The 23582-nt window shown below is 45.6% G+C and overlaps 1 protein-coding gene across 3 annotated transcripts in view; it reads left to right on the forward strand.

Annotated features, from left to right (window-relative positions):
* The window catches only part of CHST9 (carbohydrate sulfotransferase 9), a 132054-nt gene that overhangs the window by 84658 nt on the left and 23814 nt on the right, over positions 1–23582 (forward strand). For all 3 annotated transcript variants that reach the window (XM_074987253.1, XM_074987254.1, XM_074987255.1), the window contains one exon: positions 16700–16737. In XM_074987253.1, coding sequence (XP_074843354.1) covers positions 16700–16737 — 38 coding nt within the window. The remainder of the gene's footprint in view (positions 1–16699; positions 16738–23582) is intronic.

Raw genomic sequence — 23582 nt, forward strand, 5'->3', positions numbered from 1 at the left:
ACTTTTTATATGTTTTCGATTAAATGTGTAAAGCCTTGAAATGGTTTCAGTTTAGTTCCACTTGCTTCGTCTCCCCTGCTGTTTCCCCCTGTTTCTGAGCACTGCCAATACTTGAGTTGGCACAGGAACGATGGCACTCAAAAGTGAGATGCAATTGAGACTTTTTTTAAAGCAAAGGTCCCTGCCAAAGCAGACATCAAACATGTGACAGTATTGGTAAAGCATGAAGTGTCAGGATCCACGATGTTTCACCTGTAGCGCAACCTGGAAGAAAGGAGCAGATCACAATTAGCAAATTAAATTTTTAACGATACATATTAATTTTAAATAGTTTTGTTACTCTTTCACCAATATTCTCTAATAGCAAAAGTTAGAGTAGTCTAGTTGTAATTGTCAGTGCCTGGATTATTGCACCTGTATTCCACTTCCACTGTCCCTTCAGTGCACCCATTTAAGGTTTTTGGCTCCCCACCATGACCCTTCTTGGTTGGAGACCCGGTGTCTCTCCATGTCCTGACTAGAGTTTGTCTACAAAATTCCTGGCTTTACACAGTGATATTCTCAGCAAGACAGACAGTCCCAGGACCAGTGCCTGGACTTTGCTTTCTCTCTGAGAGCCATGAACATTGTACAGTGGTTAGAAGTTACCATTCAGCTCTCTCTAAGCAAACACATTTATTCTTAAGGTAAAAGCGTTACAGAGGAAACATACACAGACAATAGGCATTCTTATATGCATGCTAAAAGCTCTCCAAAACTTGTGGCCCTAGTACAGCAAAGTTTTGCCAGATTTTCTGCAAGGGTTGGGGCCTTTGACAGAAGGTTCTGTACATTTGCAGTATCAGAAAGAAGTTCCGAGTCAGTTTAAACCCATCCTAAAACTTTTTCTCTGTGGCCGCATCTACACTAGCCCCCTCCTTTTGGAAGGGGCATAGTAAGGAGTGATTTTGGCAGATGCTAATGAACAGCGCCTCATTAGCATAATGGCAGCCACGTGTGATTCGAAAGTGCTGCTTTCGAAATGCACACCTCCCATATAGACAGGGGCCTTTTGAAAGGACCCCCCAGACTTCAAAAGCCCCTTCTTCTCAAAACCAAATGGGAAGAATGGGATTTCAAAATCAGGGGGTCCTTTCAAAAGGCCCCTGTCTACATGGGCGGTGTGCATTTTGAAAGCAGCACTTTCAGATCGTGTGCAGCTGCCATTATGCTGCTGAGGTGCTGCATATTCTTGGCAGCGCCTCATTAGCATCTGCCAAAATCCCTCATTACCATGCCTCTTCCAAAAGGAGAGGGCTAGTGTAGAGGCAGCCTGTTAGTCTCTAGAAAATTCAGTTTGAACCAGTAGAGGCAAGCCCCCTCGGGCATTGGTATGTCACTGGAAGTGTTCATAGCCCAAATGGTTCACCTCTGTTTTTGGTTCCTGGAAGAACTGCGGTAATATTCCCCATTGGAGTTGCAGACCGTCTCCATCCCAGAGGGGTATATAAAGTTAATGCAGTGTGGTCCCAAAACATATAGCAATCCCACACAATGTCTTTTTACAGTAATCGACCTTGATGCCAAATAACCTTGGCACACCCAACTAGTTTATAGCTTTACTAGTGTTTGTACTTGAAATGAAGCATGATCTATCCATTGGCATTGAATGGGCTAATCACAATATTTGTTTCGGAAGGTTAACTTTCTGTTGCTTAAGATCTAGGGCTGTAGACAGGCCTGCTGATGTGGGGAGAAGGGGCACAAAGAGGGCAGTTGCTCTGGGGCCCAGTGGTTGAAAAGGGCCTAGTGCTCTGGCCACTGTCACTACCATGGCAACAACAGCCACAGCCAGAACCCCAGGCCCTGTAAATCACTACTGATGTGCTCTGGGCTGCTGGGGGAGGGAGGGTGGTTGCAGTGTGCTTAGTGTGGCATTGTGGTTGGCTGCCCCAGCCCTGCCCCTTCTGTCAAAGGCCCCACCCCTGGCAGGAATAGAGACCTGCCCCAACACATGCATTTTGCCCAGGGGCCCAACGAGGCAGTCGGCTCCCTACCTGCAGGTGTGTTTTGGTGAAGAAGTCACGCATCCTAGAAATATCAACTGAAGCTAGTAAAAACCATGAATGGGCTTTTTGCTGTCTAGTTCTCTAACTCTGTTTTTGTAGTGTTTGGGGGGCACCATGACTTTTTGAGTAAACACCTGCTGTCCCTTACACTCTTCGTAGATATGGTCTTTTTTATTTCTTTCTCCATCAGTGTCTTTCCACCAGTTCTTTTCTCTTCATGTGGTTTTCAAGAACTGCCCTGAAGAACATGAACACATCATTTCAAAGTCACTGCTTAGATCATTTTGTTTTTCTGAATTTTTGTCATGTGCCCCTGTTGCTCGCTGATGAGGACTTTCAATGAATTCTTGTAGGCTCTTCTCTTAAAGTGCTCCTTAATGTATCACCCAGCATGTAGAAATCTCAAAGTCAAAAGTGATGGGGAGGTGTGGGGAGAGTGAACTTCTTATATTTTTTATATAAACACAAATAGGAATAAATAGTGTAACAGCTATGAAGAAAACTGAGCTTTAATGATTTTCTAGGGATGGAGAGGAGGGTGGTTATGGATTTTAAAATATTTTATTAAGTAAATTGATTCAATCTAAAGTGAGCAAACAGGAAACCTCTTACCTGGTAATGCAGTGCATCTGTCATGTACAGATTTCTGGTGAACATACTTATTATTTATGTTCCATTAACACTTGGATGCTGGAAAATACCAAATTGTAATGGATATGCTGTTCCTATATTACTCAAATCAATATCAGAACGAAAGCTGATTGTCGTGATGGGGGCAGGAGAGAATCATAAAGTTATTTTGACTCACATGAGGCAAAAAGCAAAAACCTGATGCCCTGCATTTTCAAACTCATATTATATTCTTGTCCATGAATGACCTTTTACAAATGACTACCAATAACTGCAGCTGAATGCAAGCACTGGTCTTGGTAGTGAAAGGTCATGCTCCAGTTTTATAAGATGTGGATAAATTTGTACTCCCTGCAGCACCTGATTATTCTGGGCTTTTGTATTGTATTTGACCAATCTTAATTCAAAACCTGCATTAAGGAAAGTTACATTCTGCCTTTGTTTAGCTCTTTCTTCCTCTAGCCATTTTTCACTACTAGTCAGACCTGTTAGAGAAAATTCCTTTTGTTACAAGTTTATAGTCCTACTTCAAAGGACTCTAACCTGCTACCTTTCCTTTATTTTTTTCCATCTTATGTCCTAGGATTAATGGCCAGATGCTATCACTCTTAGTCCTTGTAGTATGTAGTGTCTTATTCTATGAACAGTCTCTAAGGGCCAGATTTCTGCATCCTTATGCACACTGGGTAATGTTTAGTGTATGAGTTAGTGCTATGCATTTCAACATATAATGTTTTGGGACTATTTAGGGCAGTGAGGGGCTATTGCCCTTAGTGTGAGCACGCCTGGTGTGTGTCTGCTATGAGTTAGTGCCCTAACTGCAACAGCCACTGGCAACACATGCACTGGCTTCCAGGTCTCAGTAGGCCCCACTTTCTTTATACGGATAATTACAAACCACACTCCAACCCCTGAGTGCTCTGAGCATCCCCCTAGAGTGCCCAGGTCCTGTTCCACTGAACACTTACTGAATTCCCAGACCTTCCATTTCCTAAGGTACAGGACACCTCAGCTTTTCTGCTCTGCTAAAAACACAACACTTAGATCTGTACGTGATAAAAGGGGAAAAAAGTGTTATTTACCCAAGAGCAGATATTCATGTGATAGCAAGTAAAAATATGAAAACAAATGGTTACAGTGACAAAGTCAGTCTTGTTCCTGGGCTTCTGGCCTCTATTCAGTCCACTGGTCCCACTTAAGGGCCCAGTTCCCCTAGCTGGGGTGAGAGGTGGTCTGGAGGGAACCCAGTCCCCACCCACTCATGCTGGGTTCCAGACCAGGGACCCTATGCGGCTGCTAGTGGGAAGAACTGACTCCTTTAGCCCTAGGTGCAGCAGCTCTTATCCCTGGGCCACTTCCCCAGACCATTCCCCCGGTACCTTCTCCAAGCTGCAGCGGTAGCGAGTCCCCCCCTCTTGATCTGCTGAAGCTCCTCACTCTCCCTTTGGGGTTTCTGGTGTTCCTGATCCTCCCCTCTGCTCCTCTCAGACCTGCTCTCTCCCACTGCTCTGGTCTCTCACACTCTCTCCCCATCCTTCCCACTGTGAAAGGCTTTCAAAGGCCTCTCATTACACCAGTCATGGAGTCAGCTGGTCCCAGTTAGGCTGAGCCATCTCCCATCCAGCTGCCTGTGACTGCCCTGCTGGTGCTCCACAGGCCCTTCTGCTTGTTTGGGCTCCCCCAAAGGAGGTCCTCTGCCCTGGCCCTGCCATATTACATATAAAAAAGTCAGAACATTCCAGCTACGGCAGTGCTCAGCAGCCTTTATCATCTTGTGGCACACTTCAGCACTCATCAGAATTTCACAGCATACCCAATATATATAACCCAATCTCCTCCCCCTCCCCCAAGAGCCAGGCACCCCCACCCCTCCAATCTAACTCAGTCTCCCCCCCCTCCTCCAGAACCAGGCACCCCCAACTCCCCGCTCTAACCCAGTCCCCCACCCCTTCCCCAGAGCCAGCCACTCCCAGCCCTTCCTCCACTCTAAATCAATGCTGGTGGCTCACCAGAGCTGCCGCCGCCACTACACGCTTCTCCCACCAAGCAGTGGGGTATATGCACAGAGCAGCAGACAGCACTCCTAGTGTGTAGCTCTGCGGGAAGAGCTGCATGCAGCTCAAAAGCCATGGGTTGGCCTCCCCTGATTTATTCAACTAATTTTAATGTTTTTTCTCAAAATTTGATGGCACACTATCATAGAATCACAGAATCATAGAACACTAGGACCGGAAGGGACCTCGAGAGGCCATCGAGTCCAGCCCCCTGCCCCAATGGCAGGACCAAGCACTATCTAACCCATCCCTGATAGACATCTATCTAACCTGTTCTTAAATATCTCCAGGGATGGAGATTCCACAACCTCCCTTGGCAATTTATTCCACTGTTTGACCGCCCTGACAGTTAGGAGCTTTTTCCTAATGTCCAACCTAAACCTCCCTTGCTGCAATTTAAGCCCGTTGCCTCTTGTTCTATCCTCAGAGGCCAAGAAGAACAAGTTTTCTCCTTCCTCCTTATGACTCCCTTTTTGATACCTGAAAACCGCTATCATGTCTCCCCTCATCATGGGCAAGTACTTGTGGCAAAAGTACTATTCAGCAGGAGCTGCCCCCTAATCAAGGCATACATCAGTATATATTCAGTAGAGAACACTTGTATAGTCATAGTACGTTGAAAGAGCATTTGGTCTCCTCTCTTTTGTGCATTTTTGACCTCATGTTTCACTGACAATTGAACACATTTTATTTTGAGTGTATTAGCTATGGCCTAGGCTTCCCAAGGAGACTCAGCTTTGGGCCTGTACTTTGTGATAGCTACCAAGAATCTAGACTCCCCCCCATCCATAGCTGGATTTATTGCACACACATCAAGCATGCTACTGTGTCAGAAACTCAAACAAGAGTCCTTGTCAGCAGGTGTGTTTGCTGCTGTTCTGTAAGCCTCCCTGGCCTTTCCTTATTCGCAAGTTATGGTGCCATGTTGTGACAATTTCTTGGGGAGCCCAGTACTATAGTTCACTGTTGCCCCCCTCCTTGCCTCAGAGGTCATGGAGTTTTTTTAAACCATTTCTAAGATAATCTAATTGAAATTATTTGGGGTGGCATGTTTTAGAGCTAGGTTTCAGTTCCTTTTCCTACAAGTATAAGAGCAGCAATCACCTGCCCCAGGAGATGCCAAATTGCTCATGGTCCATGTGTGGCTCCCGCCTCCCCAGTGTTTATGTTGTCACTGCAGCCACAATTTCCAACTTGGCCATATTCTTCTGCTTGGTTTGCGCAGCCATATGTGTTCAACATGGACAAAGGCCAGACAGGAGTCAAAACCAAAGCAGCAATGGTGATGTGGTGCCAACTCTTTGGACACATCTACACATCCCCAGCAGTGAGTCTCCCAGCACAGCTCAAGCAGCTTTAACACGTGGGACTCACGCTACTGCTCTAGAAATAGTTGTGTAGACATTCCAGCTCAGACTTAAAGGCATGGGGGCAGGGGGGCTTCAGAGCCCAAGCTCCAGCCCATGCTCCATCTTCAAAGCACTATCCACCCTTTCCTTGTTTTTAGAGCGCTAGCAGGACCCCCGTCAGGCCAAGTCTTTCAACCCAGGCTAGGAGGCTCAGTACCATGGGCAGTGGATGAACTCTAAGTGGCCTGAGATAGCAGCTCAATGCTTTGATGAAATAACTGTGCATGTTCAAGGGTTTGTTTCTGTGTGGGATTAGTAAGTACTGCAGCTTTAGTTTATCTGTTTAATTAGTGATGAAGAGATCAGTACTAAAACTAAACTCTACAGCGGGGGCAGGCAAGATACAGCCCATGGACCAGATACTGCCTGCCTAACACTTGGATCCACAGGCTGCATCTGGCCCGCATACTACTTCTCTCTGTCTGCTGGGATGGTGGTTGGGGCTGGGAGCTGTGGGCTTTTTAAATAGCCGCAGGAACCCCGGGCAGTGGGGTAGTGGTCAGGATTGGAAACCCTTTAAATAGCACTGATTTAAAGGGCTCACCACTGGGCTCCCAGCTGTTATCGTACTGCTTGGGGATCCTGCAGCTATTTCAAAAGCCCACAACTGCCAGCCCAGGCTGCTACCCCAGCAGCACGATATAAGCTGTACGCAAGGCAGAGATGCAGCCTGGAGGTAGGATTCTGCTGGCCATATCTTGCCTGCCTCTGCAATAGATGGTAGATGATTTCATTAATAAGAAATGTGCACCCCTGACTCAATTCCAAAATTTGTGGAGTGGCCCTCCAGCAAAAATTATTACCCACCCCTGCTCTGGAGCATAGGTAAGAGGACATTTTTCCAGGCCATGTTATTTCCATGTAAGCAGTGCTCATAGTTGCCTCACAGACTCTGTGCCACCAGAAGTAGGAGGAGAAATTGTCAGTATGACCTCAAATGGGAATGGCAGGATCCCTTGTTAGTTTGAATATGTGGTTTCAGCCCTATAACACAATCATTGCATTACAATGAGGTCTACACTTCAAAAGGGTTACTGGGAATGCAGATAAAGTACCTTGATTTGTCCATCAGAAGAGAAGTGAAGAGAAATTGGAAAAGTATAACATAATAAAGTAACATGGAAAAGCATAATTCTATTAGAAAATGTCCTCTTAATATTACAGGGGTGTTAACACTGCTGTATGTCTGAATGTGTTGAAAAGACTGAGAGGGGACTTGATAACAGCCTTCAACTTACTGAAGGGAGGTGGCAAAGAGGCTGGAGAGGGGCTGTTCACAGTGGTCATGGATGGCAGAACATGGAACAATGGTCTCAAGTTGAGGTTGGGAAGGTCCAGGTTGAATATTAGGAAAAACTTTTTCACTGGGAGGGTGGTAAAGCATTGGAACGGTCTACCCAGGGAAGTAGTGGAGTCTCCATCCCTGGAGGTGTTTAAGTCTTGCCTCGACAAGGCCCTGGCGGGGCTGATCTGATGGGTTTGGTCCTGCTTAAAGCAGGGGGCTGGACTCGATGGCTTTTTTAGGTCTCTTCCAGCTCTATTGTTCTATGGTTCTATGATTAAAGGGTTATGAGGATGAAACAAAGGAGTATATATAAATGTAGCTTTCCAATTTTAAAAAATACCATACTACAAAAGGAAAGTTGAAGAAATACTTGGTCATAAACAATTATACATCTCTTCTAAAGATTTGATACCACTGCAGACATAGTAAAGGGTCAAATTCTGTTCTGCCTTTCACCCTGTGCATTTTCCTTGGCTGTAGTGGGTCTACACAGAACATGAGTCTATTTGGAATTTGGCCCAGATGCAGATTCTGTTTTTACTAGAATGGAATTTTCCGTTGTTCCTGTCCTAGGCACAGAAGAGTTAATGAACAAGGCTCTAAAAACATCCTTTTAACACTAGGGCATCTTTATGAAACTCAGAAGCACAACATATTTTGTCCCATTTTGTTTTATTTGTAATCACTTCATTAGATGAAAACTAAATGTTCATGTGGATCAGCACAAAGATATTTGGCTACTTGAGCTTGCGTAAACGTGTAGGTTCCCAGGATCCTTTGAACCTCCCAGGGAACAGCTCTGCATCCTTATTAGAGACTGACAATTAAAGGCCTGTTTTCATATCAAAAATAATCACCAAAAATTAGCCAGGCAGACTTTGGAATGCTGTGAGAATTCAGACACTCAGAGATGGCCAACTTTCCTTCATTTGATTCAATCAGTATCAACCTGAGTTTCTTTTTATGTTTAACATTGCCAGGGTAACTTGTGAGTTGGCTTTGTGACAGCTGAGAAGGATTATGCAATACTGTAAAGATGTATTTAATGCATTGTGAGCCATAGCAATCATATTTAGTTCAATTAAACAGAGGCTCAGAGATACATTAAAGTGCCTTTTTAAGGCAGTCTTGCAAATATGCAGCTTGTAATGTTTGAAATGGATTTAAGACAAAGGCGAAAAACATCACTGCAACAGAAAAAGTTTTTATAAGAGATTTATACGTAGACATATATGTTGAGGGGAGCATCCATGTGTCAATAATTTCAAAGACAAAAACTACTTGTAGAACTCAACTCCTTCCTACCTACTGTAAATCTGATCTTTTTCAAAAGCCCAAGTACCTAGATATGCCTTTCAGTGTGCCCTGAAGATCAGTTGATCTGGGCTATTTTAGAGCAGGGGGAAGCATGTTCCAGAGCTGAGGTCCCCTTACAGAGAACACTTTAATACCTGCCTCCTCCTTTAAATTGAAGAGGTTTAGCTGGAGTACCTCAGACAACCCCCGCTGTGTCAACAGCATGAGTAGAGAACCAGTGTCTCAAATCAAGCCCTAAAACCAAAACTCATTGTCTACTTAGCACTGCCTCGGTGACTGTAATGTACATCTATCACTGCTGAGACATCTCAATCAACTCAAGAATTCATGTCACCATCACAACCACCGGACTATCGCAGTGGGTGTTTGGCTCTGCCCATATTTCTGAATTACCTGCAAGACTGGAATTAAAGATTGAGGTATTAGAAATTTTGACCATGGTCATGGATGATCTGTTGCCCTCCTGTGGTTTGAGTTTTAAAATCAAGGAACTTTTAAATTGCTAAGCTAGGCAAAATGGTTACCAGAATCTGCCATGAGATATCTCCAAAATACCAGAATTTTCAAGCCAGCGAAAAAATTAAAAAAATTCATTCCCTCTGTTAGTGTCCCCAAAAAGACTATGCTGTGTGGAGATTAAGGGTGGATGGATGCGTGTGTGTACGTGTTTTAGGAGCCTGGATCCCAAGAACCAAATTCTGGCCTCGGTAAAGAGAACTCCTATTGTTTTCTTTGTGACAGGGGTTTAGTCATAAAAATAGCATTGCAAGCATGGATCGTTAAAAATCTTTTTTACCAACTCAGTGTTCTTAAATGATTTATAGCGTGGTTTAAACTGAAAGGAGCTAAGCAGATATAATACGTGGAAGCACTTTGCAAGCTTCTTGATGTGGTTGGTCCAGTGCTCTTCAATCCTAATTATCAACATCTCTGCTAATATTTATATTTGGCCTCTTCTGAGGTCCATGTGATAATTTCCTAATGAAGTCAAATATCAACTAATGAATAAATAGTAAAATGGGCAATTTTCTTGTAACCTTGAATTTGAGCCTGTTCCCTTTTCTCCAAAAGTGGACAGTCAATGTTTAGCCCACATCATCTTTGGCTATGTCTACACTGCTAGATTAATTTGATTTTATAAATTCAATTTTGCGTATCCTCAGTTCCCACAAAGTTGGGTTAGCACTGCCACACCAGAGTGGCCAAATATTGACTGTTGCAGGAGAGCATTGTGGGAACCTATCCCACCGTTCCTTCAGCCCCACATTCTGCATCCTCCTCCTGGGCCTTGCTGCATCCCCACTGCTGGCAGCGCTCACCCTGCTGTCTGGTTCCCAGGTCCCTGCAGCTTTGGGGAGCCTGGAAACTGACCACTGCTGTTGTGCCTGGCTCAGGGGAGCTGGGGGCTGTGCTGGTCAGTTTCCTGACTCCTGCAAGTGGTGGGCAGGGGGGAGCTAGGTGCAACAGCACCAGTTAGCCTCTGGAGGCTAGAATAGAATAAATGGAGAGGCACATCTCATAGAGCCAGAGGAGACCTTGGGAGGTCATCAAGTCCAGTCCCCTACCCTCTTTTGGCTGTACCAAGCACTAATCTTTATCCTCTTGTCTGCCCCCACCCTTTGCCTCACATCTCTAAATGGCCCCCTCAAGGCTTGAGCTCACAACCCTGGTTTAGTAGGCTAATGCTCAAGCTACTGAGCTATCCTTCCCCCAGAAAGGATTCAATTCAAACACGTGGCATTTCCACACTAGCCTTCATTCAAACTGTTAAATTTGAACTTGATGCTACGCTCACCTGGTTCCGACAGTATTATGATATTGATATTATATCAATATTAATACTCCCTAAATCAAGCTAATGGTATTTACCGTGAAGACAGTCACTTGGTACAATCAAGCTAACTGCCTTAAATTCAAATTTATCGTGTAGTGTAGACAGAGCCCTAGTCACTGATTGTTCATAAGAGCTAGTGCTACACTCACCTCTAGTGCTGGCAGTGTGATGCAAATGAGCAGCCTCGAAATTGCAAAACGGCTTTTCATTGGCATATTCAAGTGGCTCATGTGCATATGCACAACAGAAAACAAGCCTTGAAGATGTGGTTCTGTTAGCAAAAATACCCTTTGTTGGCAGCCCCTTATCCTTGATTTTTTTCCAGGGTTAAGGGGCTGGCAGCAGAGTGGGTTGGCAGAACCACATCTTCATCACTGGTTTTCTGTGGCAAATATGCAAATAAGCTGATGCATATGCAAACGAGTGGCCATTTTGCATTTTTGAGACTGCTTATTTGCATCAAGCTGCTGACACTAGGGTGAGTGTAGCACTAGCCAGAGGTGCTTAAGTTACTGCCATTGTAGTATAACAGCATGGTGTTTAAAACACTCGAGAAAGAATTAAGGATGGTACCACAGTTTCTCCATTTCATTTTCCTTAAATGTATCTATAACATTGCCAAAGAGGTATTTCTAGACTTTCACTTCATCTTCGGGCTTGCTTGAGGTAGATACTAGAGGGTTTGATTGAAATGCAGTTTGCATCTTGAAGCTGTAAATACAATAAGAGGTTACTTGCACAAAACTCACTTTTCCCTCTAGGCTGACTTCAGCAATTCATTGATGTCACTTCCTTCCTCAAACAGCAAGTGAATTTTTGTTAATTCACAAGACCAGCTGTCCATGCTGTCAACAGAAAGCTATTAAAATTCCTTTAAAGTGAATCAAAATAGCCTAAAAACAAATATACTAGAAAACAGGAAAGCATCAGTATTCAAAGTCCACAAACCTTTGAGCAAAATTGTGTCGATCCAGCCAGAGATTTTACACATTGTACTTTCTTAGCAATTTATATATCATTAAGGAGTGTTAAAATACATGCTCCTTAATCCTCTATTATCAAAAACCTCATTAGGTGAACCAAATTAGCTCCAAGATTTAGTTCCGTTTCTCACAAAGATGACCTTAATAAAAATGGGAATCATTTGCCATAAGTTTCCCCTAAATGAGGTTTCCTTTTTTCCCTCTCAGAGGAAAGTACAACCATTTACATCTTCCAAATAAAAATTCTACACCAGCATGCATGCAGGAAATGATTATCAGAAAATTCATTCTCTGGTACAGCCTAAAGTAGAATGTTCTTTTCCTTTTTTTTTCCTCTCCTGAGGATGGGGCTAATTCTAAGAAATCAATAGAGATAATTTTTCTTATTAATAAAATCTTGTGGTACATTTGAAAATTCATAATACTGTTACTGAGCCTTAAAAAAATCTATATTTTATACACTGTACATGTCAGTATAAAGAGAGTCTAACGAAAAGGGACAGTATTTACAGACCTATTCCTGGAGGAGGGAGTGCCTGTGTCACTCAACAGCAGTCCCTTGAGCCAATTAAAGAGGAAGCTGCAAAGGGAGTCCCATCATTATTGGTCTTGAAAGCCATGGCTGATATACACAGAACAAGTTGTAGGTGAACGTGAAATTCTTGATCATCTACAAAAAATGTGGAACACTTCCTAGCAGAGATCAGATAATTAATATAGACACACTTCTGAGTCTCCCTGTATGGTAGCACTTTACAAGATACATCAACTGTCTCTTTTACCTGAACAATTAAACTAAGTGTGATTGTACAAAGAGATGTGAGCTTTGATAGGAGCACAGAAACTCCCACGGTGGAAGCAAATAACATCTATCCAGATTGATCTGTTGTCTCCAATAATACACTACAGGGGAGATTCAGAGGAAGGCCAAAATAAATAAAACTCTAATGCAACCAAACAATTTGTGTAAAATTATTATGAGGAATTTCTTCATGGCAGTGGCTGGGAAGTAACTACAGACATCGCATATTCCCAGTCACACAGCATGTTAACTTAGAAGATGTAATGGTAGGTGTCAGTCTTATTCATGTGTGTGGCTAAACCAGTATATTTTTTGAAGGAGAGCCACATGCCAGAGACCCAGCCCTTTCCGCAAAGTCTCACCCTGTTCATTTCACTGTGCTGGAGAAGGGGTTTAGGGTTAAGGAGGTGGTACAGGCTCGAGACATGAGAGGAACCATCCAATATGATGGCGCATTATCGGATGCTTTCAGAATCAGGAGCAGCGTCAAACAAGGATGCGTGCTTGCTCCGACATTGTTTGGGATCTTCTTCGCGCTCCTCCTGAAGCATGCCTTTGGATCTTCAACAGAGGGCATCTTGCTGCACACAAGATCTGATGGGAAACTGTTTAACCTTGCAAGGCTGAAGGCTAAGTCTAAGGTGCGAGAAGTCCTCATCAGAGACATGCTGTTCGCAGACGATGCTGCTGTAGTGTCTCACACAGAAGACCAGCTTCAAAAACTGCTGGATCAGTTCTCCAAAGCGTGCAAAGACTTTGGGCTTACCATCAGCCTAAAGAAGACGAACGTACTCGGTCACGATGTTGCTGAATCCCCATCAATCAGCATTGACAACTATACGTTAGAGGTCGTCCACGAGTTCGTTTACCTCGGGTCCACCATCACTGACACCCTGTTGCTGGACACTAGGCTAAATAGGAGGATCAGAAAAGCGGCCACAACTCTGTCCAGACTCAGCAAGAGAGTGTGGAATAACAACAAGCTGTACACTCACACCAAAATGCAAGTCTACAGAGCCTGCATCCTCAGCACCCTCCTTTATGGCAGCGAGACTTGGACCCTGTATGCCCACCAGGAAAAGAGGCTGAACGTCTTCCACTTGCACTGCCTCAGGCACATCCTTGCAATATCATGGAAGGACAGAGTGACCAACACCGCCGTCCTCAAGCAAGCTGGAATCCCAACCATGCACACCCTCCTCAGGCAGCGTCGACTCCACTGGCTTGGCCACGTCCACAGGATGAACGATGGAAGGATTCCAAAAGACATCCTGTATGGTGAGCTAGCCTCTGGCAAAAGACCTCCCGGACGCCCCCAGTTGCGTTACGAAAATGTCTGCAAGAGAGACCTCAGAGAGGTAGACATCGAGCTGGACAACTGGGAAGATCTAGCAGACGACCGCTGCAGATGGAGGCAGGGGTTACGCAAGGGCCTTCAGAAGGGCGAGTTGAAGATCAGACAGCTAGCAGAGGAGAAGCAAGCGCACAGAAAGCGCAATAAGGACTTGCCAGACACCCACTACATCTGCAGGAGATGCAGCAAGGACTGTCACTCTCATGTGGGTCTTTATAGTCACAATAGACACTGTAAATGAAGTCCTCAATTGAAACTTTAAAGGGCACTATCCATAGTGTATGCAGACTGAAGGATGCCTACTACTACAGGCTCTAGAGTGGGTCCGAGAGATTCACAGTGTAGTATGGGGCTCTAAACTGAGCCTGGGGCAGGAGGAACTGAGGGATGCAAGACCTAGGAGGGAGATTGGGTGCAGGGGGAGACTTCCAGGCTAGGGGAGAGGATATAAGGTGCTGGTGTAGGAAGGGGTATGAGGTACAGACTCAGGACTGGTGTTTGGGGTGCAGGAGGTGGTATGAAGGACTGGCTCTGGGAGGGGACTCAGGGTGTGGGCATGGGGTGTTGGCTTTGTGGGGGGGAAGGGGTGCAGAAGAGTGTGGCACTTATTTTGGGTGGCTCCACTCCCAGAAAGAGCCAACATTCCCCTCCAGTCCCTGAGGGGGCAGTGGCTCTGCACATTGCCTCTCTCTACAGACACTGACTCAGCTGCTCCCATTCACCCCACTTCCCCTTCTGGGCCAATGGGAGCCGTGAGGGATACCACTTGCAGGGTGGAGCAGTGCACAGAAACCTCTGGTCTCCCCACACCTCCGAGGCAGTGGGGGCATGCTGGTCACTTTCAGAGGCAACATGGGGCCAGGTCAGACAGAGAGCTTGCCTTAGCAGCAGCCCTGATACTTTACCAGAGATCATGACCGACAGGCAGTGACACTTTGTGTCCGTGGGGGCCACCACTGACTCGTGGACCTTACAGTGAAGAACACTGAGCTAACACTTGTCTAAATATTACCATTTTCTTCAGCATAGTATGCTAGAGTAGTGAATCTCACGGGTTAATTAAGATTAATTTGCTATTTAACCATTTGAAATTTGTTTGAAGGTCTCACTTTTGTAGTGTCTGATGGATTTAACATGATAACATGAACTAGAGCCAAGTTGCAGAGATTAGTATCAGAGAGGCAGCCGTGTTAGTCTGTATCTTCAAGAACAACAAGAAGTCCTGTGGCATCTTACAGACTAACAGATATTTTGGAGCATAAACTTTTGTGGGCAAAGACGCACTTCGTCTGTTGCATCTGACGAAGTGCGTCTTTGCCCATGAAAGCTTATGCGCCAAAATATCTGTTAGTCTATAAGGTGCCACAAGACTTCTTGTTGATCTTGAAGCTGCAGAGATTGTAGCTTAGCAGCCTTCAACATCATGTCAGAGAGTATATTGAAAAAAATCATAGTTCTAGAAGGACCCAGGAAATAACTGGCTAAGAATCTTGACTTTTAGCACCAAAGTGGGGCTCACCTTTCTGTCCCAGCTTATGGATATTGTGTATGACAGTGGCTACGTCTACACTGAAACAAAGCTGAAATGCATATTCAGCGCCTCACTAGCATGCTGCCAGCCGCGGCTCTTTGAAATTGCCACATTTCGCTGCTTCTTGGCTCACCCAAATGGGGCTCCTTTTCGAAAGGACCCCTCCAACTTGGAAATCCCCTCATTTCGTTCGAAAAGGAGCCCCATCTGGAATAAGGGAATTTCAAAGTTGGAGGGGTCCTTTCAAAAAGGACCCCTGTCTGGACAAGCCGCGCAGCAGCGAAACGCGGCAATTTTGAAGAGCTGCAGCCAGTGGCATGCTAATGAGGCACTGAATATGCATTTCAGCACCTAATTAGTCATCTTTGAAATGGCCATTTGCATGGCCATTTTGAAATTTTGTTTCAGTGTAGACACGGCCATAGTGTGGTAGTATAAAGCACCATCCCATTATAGCATGACTGTTGCCTTGGAGTGAGGTGGGGGGAAAAATGGTGCCTAGGAAATCCACTGAAAAATGTTTTTCAGACCAGTGATTCATTTGTGAATCAGAGTCTAATGTGGCAAAGAGTTGCATTTCAAAAACCTTAAAAAACCATTTCAAATCAATGTTTTGTTAAGAAAATGTTTCACAACATTTTGTTCAATCCTAACAATGGGGCGTGGGGTTTTTTTCAGATTTTTCTTTTAAATTTGGATGAGAAAAATCAAACTTTAATGTCAAAGTTCTAAATTAACCCAGATTTTCTTTCTGATATTTTTTATATTCACCCACTGAACTAAAAATCAAATATTTACTCAACTCTAATTTCCTGTAGGTCTTTTGTACAAAGAGGGGTGAAAAAGTGGCCATCTCCCATTCTTCTTATGCTTTTAAGGTTATATTGAATATTATTGTAAACAGATTGGCAACTTTTTTTTAAACTTCCCACCAAATAATGATGACTGTGATGTTCGTGCATTATTGCAATTTAAGTTCTATGGTTTCTTCGCCACCTTTAAATAATCTCCTTCATTGATTTCAAATGTAAGGATCTGATAGACATTTTCTCCAACTTCTTCTGTGTGTGGTGAAGATCAGTTAAAATTAATTACTTAGCTTCTCTGCAATTTCCTTCATTCTTTGTTTGCTTCATTATGCCTTGATGGTATAATTATTCTGATCTCTTTATACTTTATTTCACATTATTAGTCTTGGTATTTTTGGTTGGCTATCTATCAAATTCCCCCTTCGTCCTCTTAATCTTTAGTTTAAATGTCACAGACATTTGCTCCATTCTATTACGGTTATCAGTTTGTCTGGATTTCTTTTTTAAAAGATCATTTTTCAGCCTCTGTATATTCTGTTCATTATCATACTGTGTGGTCTGTTTTCCTTGACTGCCTCATTGTTGTTTCATACAAGATCATTTTAAAATATGTAACAGCTAATTATTTGTTTTTTTCTTTCAGTGTCTGAAGAGAAATTACAACAGCAGATAACTAATCAGGTATTTTGCCATTTTTACACACTTTGACGCTCTACATTTCTTATGTGCTCCCAGAGAATTTTAGCAACTTCAAAAGTGAGAGACTCAGAGGAGAGGCTGAAGTCAGGCATATGGGAAGCAGATTATATGATCGCTCCCACCCCTATTCTATCCCCCAGGATCGACATATGCATTTGGAAAACATCTTTCTGCCTGAGACCATGGCCTTTATCTTGAGCAATTGTATGTGCCAGTTTGCCATCTTGCTCTGTGATGTGGACAGAACCAGCTGACGATTTGTCTACTAGGTTTGAGAATTCCCAAATGTTGATTTGTATAAATGATAGTTGCTATTTGGCAGCACGACTCTCTAAATGTCAGTACAAAGCCTTTATGCGGTTGCATTACTGCACCATGTTCAAATGCTAAACAGGACATAATAATGTGAACTTTTTGTGAATTACAACTGCAAGTTTTGACTATTGCTTTGATAAACTATGACATTGCTTGTATCATCATACTCTGAGTCCAATGGTTGAGCCATAAAGTAAACTAGTTGCAAAACTTTCTATATGTCACTAAAATCTTACCCACCAGTTTGTAAAAGTTGGTGGTTCTGTTCTGTACTCTTCTTATGTCTCTTCTGGGAATTACATTCTAAATCAGTTGCTAATGAAGATATCCTTAGCAGGACATAGAACAAATATATGTTACCTCTGATAACTTCTCTATTAGTGAATGCCAAAGCTGATTTCAGCTTAGCAAAGTGTGAACAGAAACGTGAGAAGAGCATAATATACTCAGTTAACGTAACTAACCAACACTTATGTATGAAATATATATTATTAAAGTGTGACTAATACACATCAATATGGTGTGAACTGTTTCTAATATATAAGTGCTGGCTCATAAACTTAACACTATTATTCAATCAGAGCACAGTAAAATAATCATTGCGCTTCCTAAAAAATGTTACAAAGTAATAGTTCAAAACTGTGTACTCTGGCTGCAGTCCTAGAAGTCACCCTCTATTTACAGAACAAAACAGCAGTCCTGTAGCACTTTAAAGACTAGCGAAATAGGGGGATGAGATTAGGAGATGAGATTTCGTGGGACAGACCCACTTCTTCCATTCTACCTAAAGTCCATGCCCACTCAGGGCAGCACCAGATACTAACTTTATGCGAAGCTGTGCAGTATGGCATAACTAAGCTTTTTATAGGGGTCAATTAAAAGGCTATTACAGAATAGAAAATGAATCAGAAGCCTTGGTGACCACATTTAATGAAGGTATATGAAAGGAAAAGCCTAACAGCAACAGTCCATTGGAGCAAATGAGCGTGTGGCAGCCTGTCAGCATGCCAGAGCATGGAGTGCCCTTTTTGGTATGACATTAATTTCAAAATGCTACCTGATAACTCATTAATGTCTGTTTCCTGTGGATGATAAGCTTAGACTATGGCCTAAGGATTTATGTAGCTATCATGAGGAACCTTCCGATTTACTAGAAAACCATAAAATGATTCATGAGAAACTTCTAGAACTCTACATTGAGCAAGAACAATGCAGATTTATTGTAAAATAATATAATTTAATGTTATACTGAGGGCTGCATGAGATGGCTGACTGAAGACCTAACTCTTGATATATTTTTAGTAGTGTTAAAATTAGCCTAAACTAAACTCTGGATTCCACTGACAAGAAGTAAGTAAACTCTGTTTGCCCCCCCACTAGGCTACTGTGTGTTCCATATTACAAAGCAGGTTCGGTGTAAGATATTTCCTCTTACTCAAAAGTGGAATGTAGTGATATAACTGATATTTGCCATAATTACCAGGATGCATTAGGTTCCTTAGTTGTTACACGTATGCCTGCTATGGCTGTCATTGCACGCATGACACAATGTAGTAATATAACTTTGTCTCCTCCTTCTGGAATTGTTTAATTGTCCTGTTTGTCTCCAGTTAACTTTGGAACGTTTAATTTTCCAATACAGTGCGTTGCCTTCATATGTTTAGTTCAAACTGAAATAATGTGGTTTTGAGCTAAAGCTGTATTTCCACTTTAAATACAGTCAAAGAACCCTAGGGTTAGAAGGGACTGCAAGTCTTTGCTCTCGCCAAGATGTGGGATTTGTTATGTTTAAACCATTCAAAGCAGAGACCTATCTAGCCTCTTTTTGAAAAGCTCCAGTGGAAGAAGTCTCCACTACTTCCCAAGGCAGTTTATGCCATTGTCCTACCATTCTTAGTTAGGCAGTTTTTCCCGGCCATTTAATAATCTAAATGTGTTATGGTGCAGTTTGAACCCATTGCCTCTTGTCCTTCCCTCTGAGGCAAGAAAGAACAACTTTTCTGCATCTCTTTTTATGACTGCCTTTCAAGCATAGATGTAAAAATGTAGAGGTGCAGAGGTGCTAATAAAAGAAAGTTTTTCTTCACACAGCAGACAGTCAACCTGTGGAACTCCTTGCCAGAGGACGCTGTGAGGGCCAGGACTCTAACAGAGTTTAAAAAAGAGCTTGATAAATATTTGGAGGTTAGGTCCATAGATGGCTATTAGCAAGGTGTAAGGTATGGTGACTAGCCTTTTGTCGAAGGTGAGAGATGGATGGCAGGAGACAAATCACTTGATCATTGTCTTCGGTTCACCTCCTTTGGGGCACCTGGCATTGGCTACTGTTGGCAGACAGGATACTGGGCTAGATGGACCTTTGGTCTGACCCAGTATGGCTGTTCTTATGTTCTTATGTGCTGGGGCACCCCCAGATTTGCACCCATCTTCCCCCTGCCTGTGGGCCAGCCTCATTGCTGGCTCCACCAACCCCACATCCTAGCCTTCAGGCAGCCCTCTTAAGGTCTCAGTGGCCCTATGGTGGGCTCCACTGTCCCCACAGGATCCCGTTGGCCCTACTACATGCTCTGCCACCTCCCAGGGTCCTGCCGGCCCTGCTGTGGGCTCCACCACTCTCCTCCCTGGAGTACTGCTACCTGCCCACCTTACCACGCACAACACTGGCCCTCAGAGTCCCACCACCTGCTGGCCCTCCCAAGCACTCCACTGGCCCTCAGGGTCCTGCCAACCCTGGGGGGGGCCCACAGCCTTTCCTTCAGCCTTTGCTCATATAGCTTGTTTCCATCCCTTTCATCATCTTCATTGCTCACCTCTGGATCCTTTCCAATTTCACTAAGTCTTTTCTATACAGTGGTGACTAAAATTGGACACAGAACTCCAGCTGAGGCCGAGCCAGTTCTGAGTGGTACAGTATTATTACCTCCCAGACATGTCAGCTGTGCCTCTGCTAGTACAACTTACAAATGAATATACTTTTTTTGCAACATCATCCCACTGCTAATGCAGGTTCTTCTTCGAGTGTCCCCGTGGGTGCTCCACATTAGGTGTCGGGCTCGCCCGGCGCCGCAGATCGGATCCTCCAAGCAGTTTCAGCCAGACCGCACATGCGCCGGTGCGCGCCTCTCCCTTGCGCGCTCCTGGCCACGTGCATGATCCGGTCCCCGCCAGTTCCTCTTAACCGCCGTTGGCTGCAGACGGAATCCGACTAGGCTACGGCCAAGTTAGCGTATTCAATGGTTTTAGCTGTTTTCTTTAAAGTTTTCAAGTTCTTAGTCTATTGTTAAGTTAGCCAGTTGTTATTTTCAAAAAAAAAAAAAAAAAAAACGAGAAACAACAAGCGGGACGGAATTCAGTCCAGTCCTAGTAACAAGCGGAGCACCGGAGGCCAGGAGCCTAGGGCCATTAGCCCTCCTGCAGCGGCAGGCTATCCGAGAGGGGGAAAACAGCACAGAGAAGGTGCTAAGTACCCCATTAACAACTAAAAGAATCACCAACAATGTCCTCTTCAGGATTCAAGAAATGTGAGTCTTGCCGAGAGGCAATGCCAGCGTCTGATGGGCACAGTCACTGCATAAGGTGCCTGGGGAAGTCCCATGTCATGCAGAAATGCTCCTTCTGTGCAAAATTAACAGCCAGAGCAAGGAAGGACAGGGAGATGCGGCTTAAAATGCTGCTATTCGACAAGGCCCTCCAGCCAGACGTGCCGGAGCGGCCGCAGCAGGAGGGACCCTCCGGGGCCCATAAAAGGAAAGCTGCCTCCCTCACCCCATCAGCGCAAAAACGGAGGAAACTCTCCCCAACCCGATCCCTGCCAGCAGCAACAGCGAGCGGGACGGGAGGAGCGCACAGCCCCCAGCCGCAGCAACAGCTGATTGGCGGCGGCACGGAGAGCCACGTGGAGGCGGCTCAACCTCCGATGATCAAACAGCTGCCCCGCACCGCAGGCAGGGCGGCGGCTAAACAAGCGCCGGTACCGGCGGCACCGAAGGCAGCGGCACCAACCCTCGGGGAACTGGCGGTGCAGAGCGCGCAGGCACGCAGCCTGCAGGCACCGGAGGACACCGCCCGCACGGCACCGCCCATGAGCGTGCCGAGCGCGGCGCGGACGAGGCCGAGATCCCCTGCACATCAGGGGGCGGAGCCACCCCCTCAAGGGAGGGGGAAGGCTGCACAGAAAACAAGGCACCGCAGCCCCTCTCCTGACAGGGCTGCAGAGTTGCTTTCTCTCAGCCCTCCGCTCATGCTGCAGACTCCAACTAGAAGGCAGGGGTCCCCCCTAGCCTACCCGGAGCCCCCGTCTCCATTTTTACAGCCAGCCTCGCCCTAGCTGGGACCACCTTCACCCTTCTTGGGGTTTGAGACGCTGGAGTACTATCACAAATCGCTCTCTCCAGTGTCCCAGGTCTCTCGACAATCTCGCTCCCCCAGATGCAGAGGGTATGCACCAAGGGAGTGGTCCAGGTCACCTTCCCAAGAACAGTGCCCATGCTGCCATGGTCGTCCCTATCACGCAGGGCATAGACACCACCGGCAGTCTACCAGGGAAAGATCCCCACAGACGGTCCCGTATCCCCGAGGGCAATCGCAAACGGGGACAGAGACTCAAGTATCTCAGGGGGAACTGGTTATGGAACCCCGAGATTTTCCCTTGCAAGCTTCCAGCGAGCGGATGTACCATCACCAACAGGAACCAGAAGGGTCCAGAGAGGCATATCCTAGTGGTTCCTCGCTCTCCTCCCTGGACGAGGCTACGGCCCCGGGGGACGTCCATCCTCCGGACAATCTCAAACAGTTTCAAGAGCTGTTTAAAAGGGTGGCCTTCACGCAAGGCGTCCAGACAGCAGAGGTGCAAGAGAAGCACCATAAGCTCCTCAAAAATCTGAGACCTCCGGCCTCCTCCAAAATAGCAATACCGATTGGCGAAGCAATCTTGGAGTCCGCCACTATGATATGGCAGACCCCTGCGACTATTCCGCCTGTCCACAAGAGAGCGGACAAGAAATACTTCGTGCCGGCGAAGGGCATGGAGTTCCTGTTCAGCCACCCACAACCAAATTCCTTGGTGGTAGAGTCGTCGCAACAAAGATCAAAGACATCGCAATTCAAGACAGGGGGAACAGACGAAGATGCCAAGAAGCTAGAGCTGTTCAGCAGAAAGGTCTACTCCTCCTCCACTCTACTGTTGCGAATGGCAAATTACGCAGCGCATCTAGCGAACCACAATTTCGACAACTACACTAGGTTAACCTCCCTCATGGACTCGCTTCCAGAGGACAAGAAACCGGTGCTCAAGGCCATCGTACAAGAAGGCTACGCGGCCTCGAGGACGGGAGTTCAGATCGCCCTGGATGTTGCAGACACAGCAGCACGCTCCACAGCTACGGCAGTGGTGATGCGAAGGGAGTCCTGGCTCCAGACTTCGGGTATACCGAGGGATCTGCAGGCAGAGATCGTCGATCTTCCCTTCGACTCGCAGAAGCTGTTTGCTGAATCAACTGACTCAGTCCTTCATTCCAGTAAAGATTCAAGAGCCACACTTAGGACCCTGGGGATTTACACCCCTCCATACAGAAAGAAAAAGTACTACCCTGAACAAAGACGGTACCAGTACCAGCAACAGCGTCCCCAGTACCACAGGGGTTACGAGCAAGGGCGACATCAACAGCACCAGCAGTAGAGAACTCCCAGGCGATGTTCCCAACAGAGCCGTGTGTCCTCGGGGCAGGGCCAAAGGCCACAAGTTTGACACACAGATCCACGGCTGCGCCATCCCTACCATCGCACAAGATCATCCGAAGCAGTTATTCCACCATCGCCTCCGTCCATTCTACGACCAGTGGCAAAGGATCACCACAGACAAATGGGTGCTGGAGATCATAGCCACGGGGTACGCCATCCCCTTCCAGTCGCTCCCACTGCCACGACCTCCACCCAGGCCCCACCTCCAGGAGGCCTCCCACGTAGCGAGGCTCAAGCAGGAGGTAGACCATCTCATACTCATAGGGGCAGTGGAAAGAGTGCCGGAGCAACTGCAAGGGAAAGGGTTCTACTCGAGGTACTTCCTCACGGAGAAAAAGACAGGAGGCTGGAGGCCCATCTTAGATCTTCGAGGCCTCAACCGGTACCCGCGCAAGCAACGCTTTCGGATGATCACAATCGCCTCCATCCTTACGGCACTAGATGATGGAGATTGGTTCACAGCCCTCGACTTACAAGACGCGTATTTTCACATAACTATCCATCCGGCTCACCGACGATTCCTCCAGTTCATGGTAGGCAAAGAACATTTTCAATACAAGGTCCTACCATTTGGCCTCTCCTCGGCCCCCAGAGTCTTCACCAAGACCTTGGCAGTGGTGTCAGCCTACCTGCACAGACGGGGTATTTATATTCCCGTATCTGGATGACTGCCTACTCAAAGGGGCCTCGAAGGAGGAGTTACTACACATGATACGCGTCATAGCAGGCACGTTCTCTTTGCTCGACCTGGTTATCAATCTGGCAAAACCAAA

The sequence above is a fragment of the Carettochelys insculpta genome, chromosome 2 (assembly GCF_033958435.1).
Source record: "Carettochelys insculpta isolate YL-2023 chromosome 2, ASM3395843v1, whole genome shotgun sequence".
NCBI classification, from domain to species: domain Eukaryota; kingdom Metazoa; phylum Chordata; order Testudines; family Carettochelyidae; genus Carettochelys; species Carettochelys insculpta.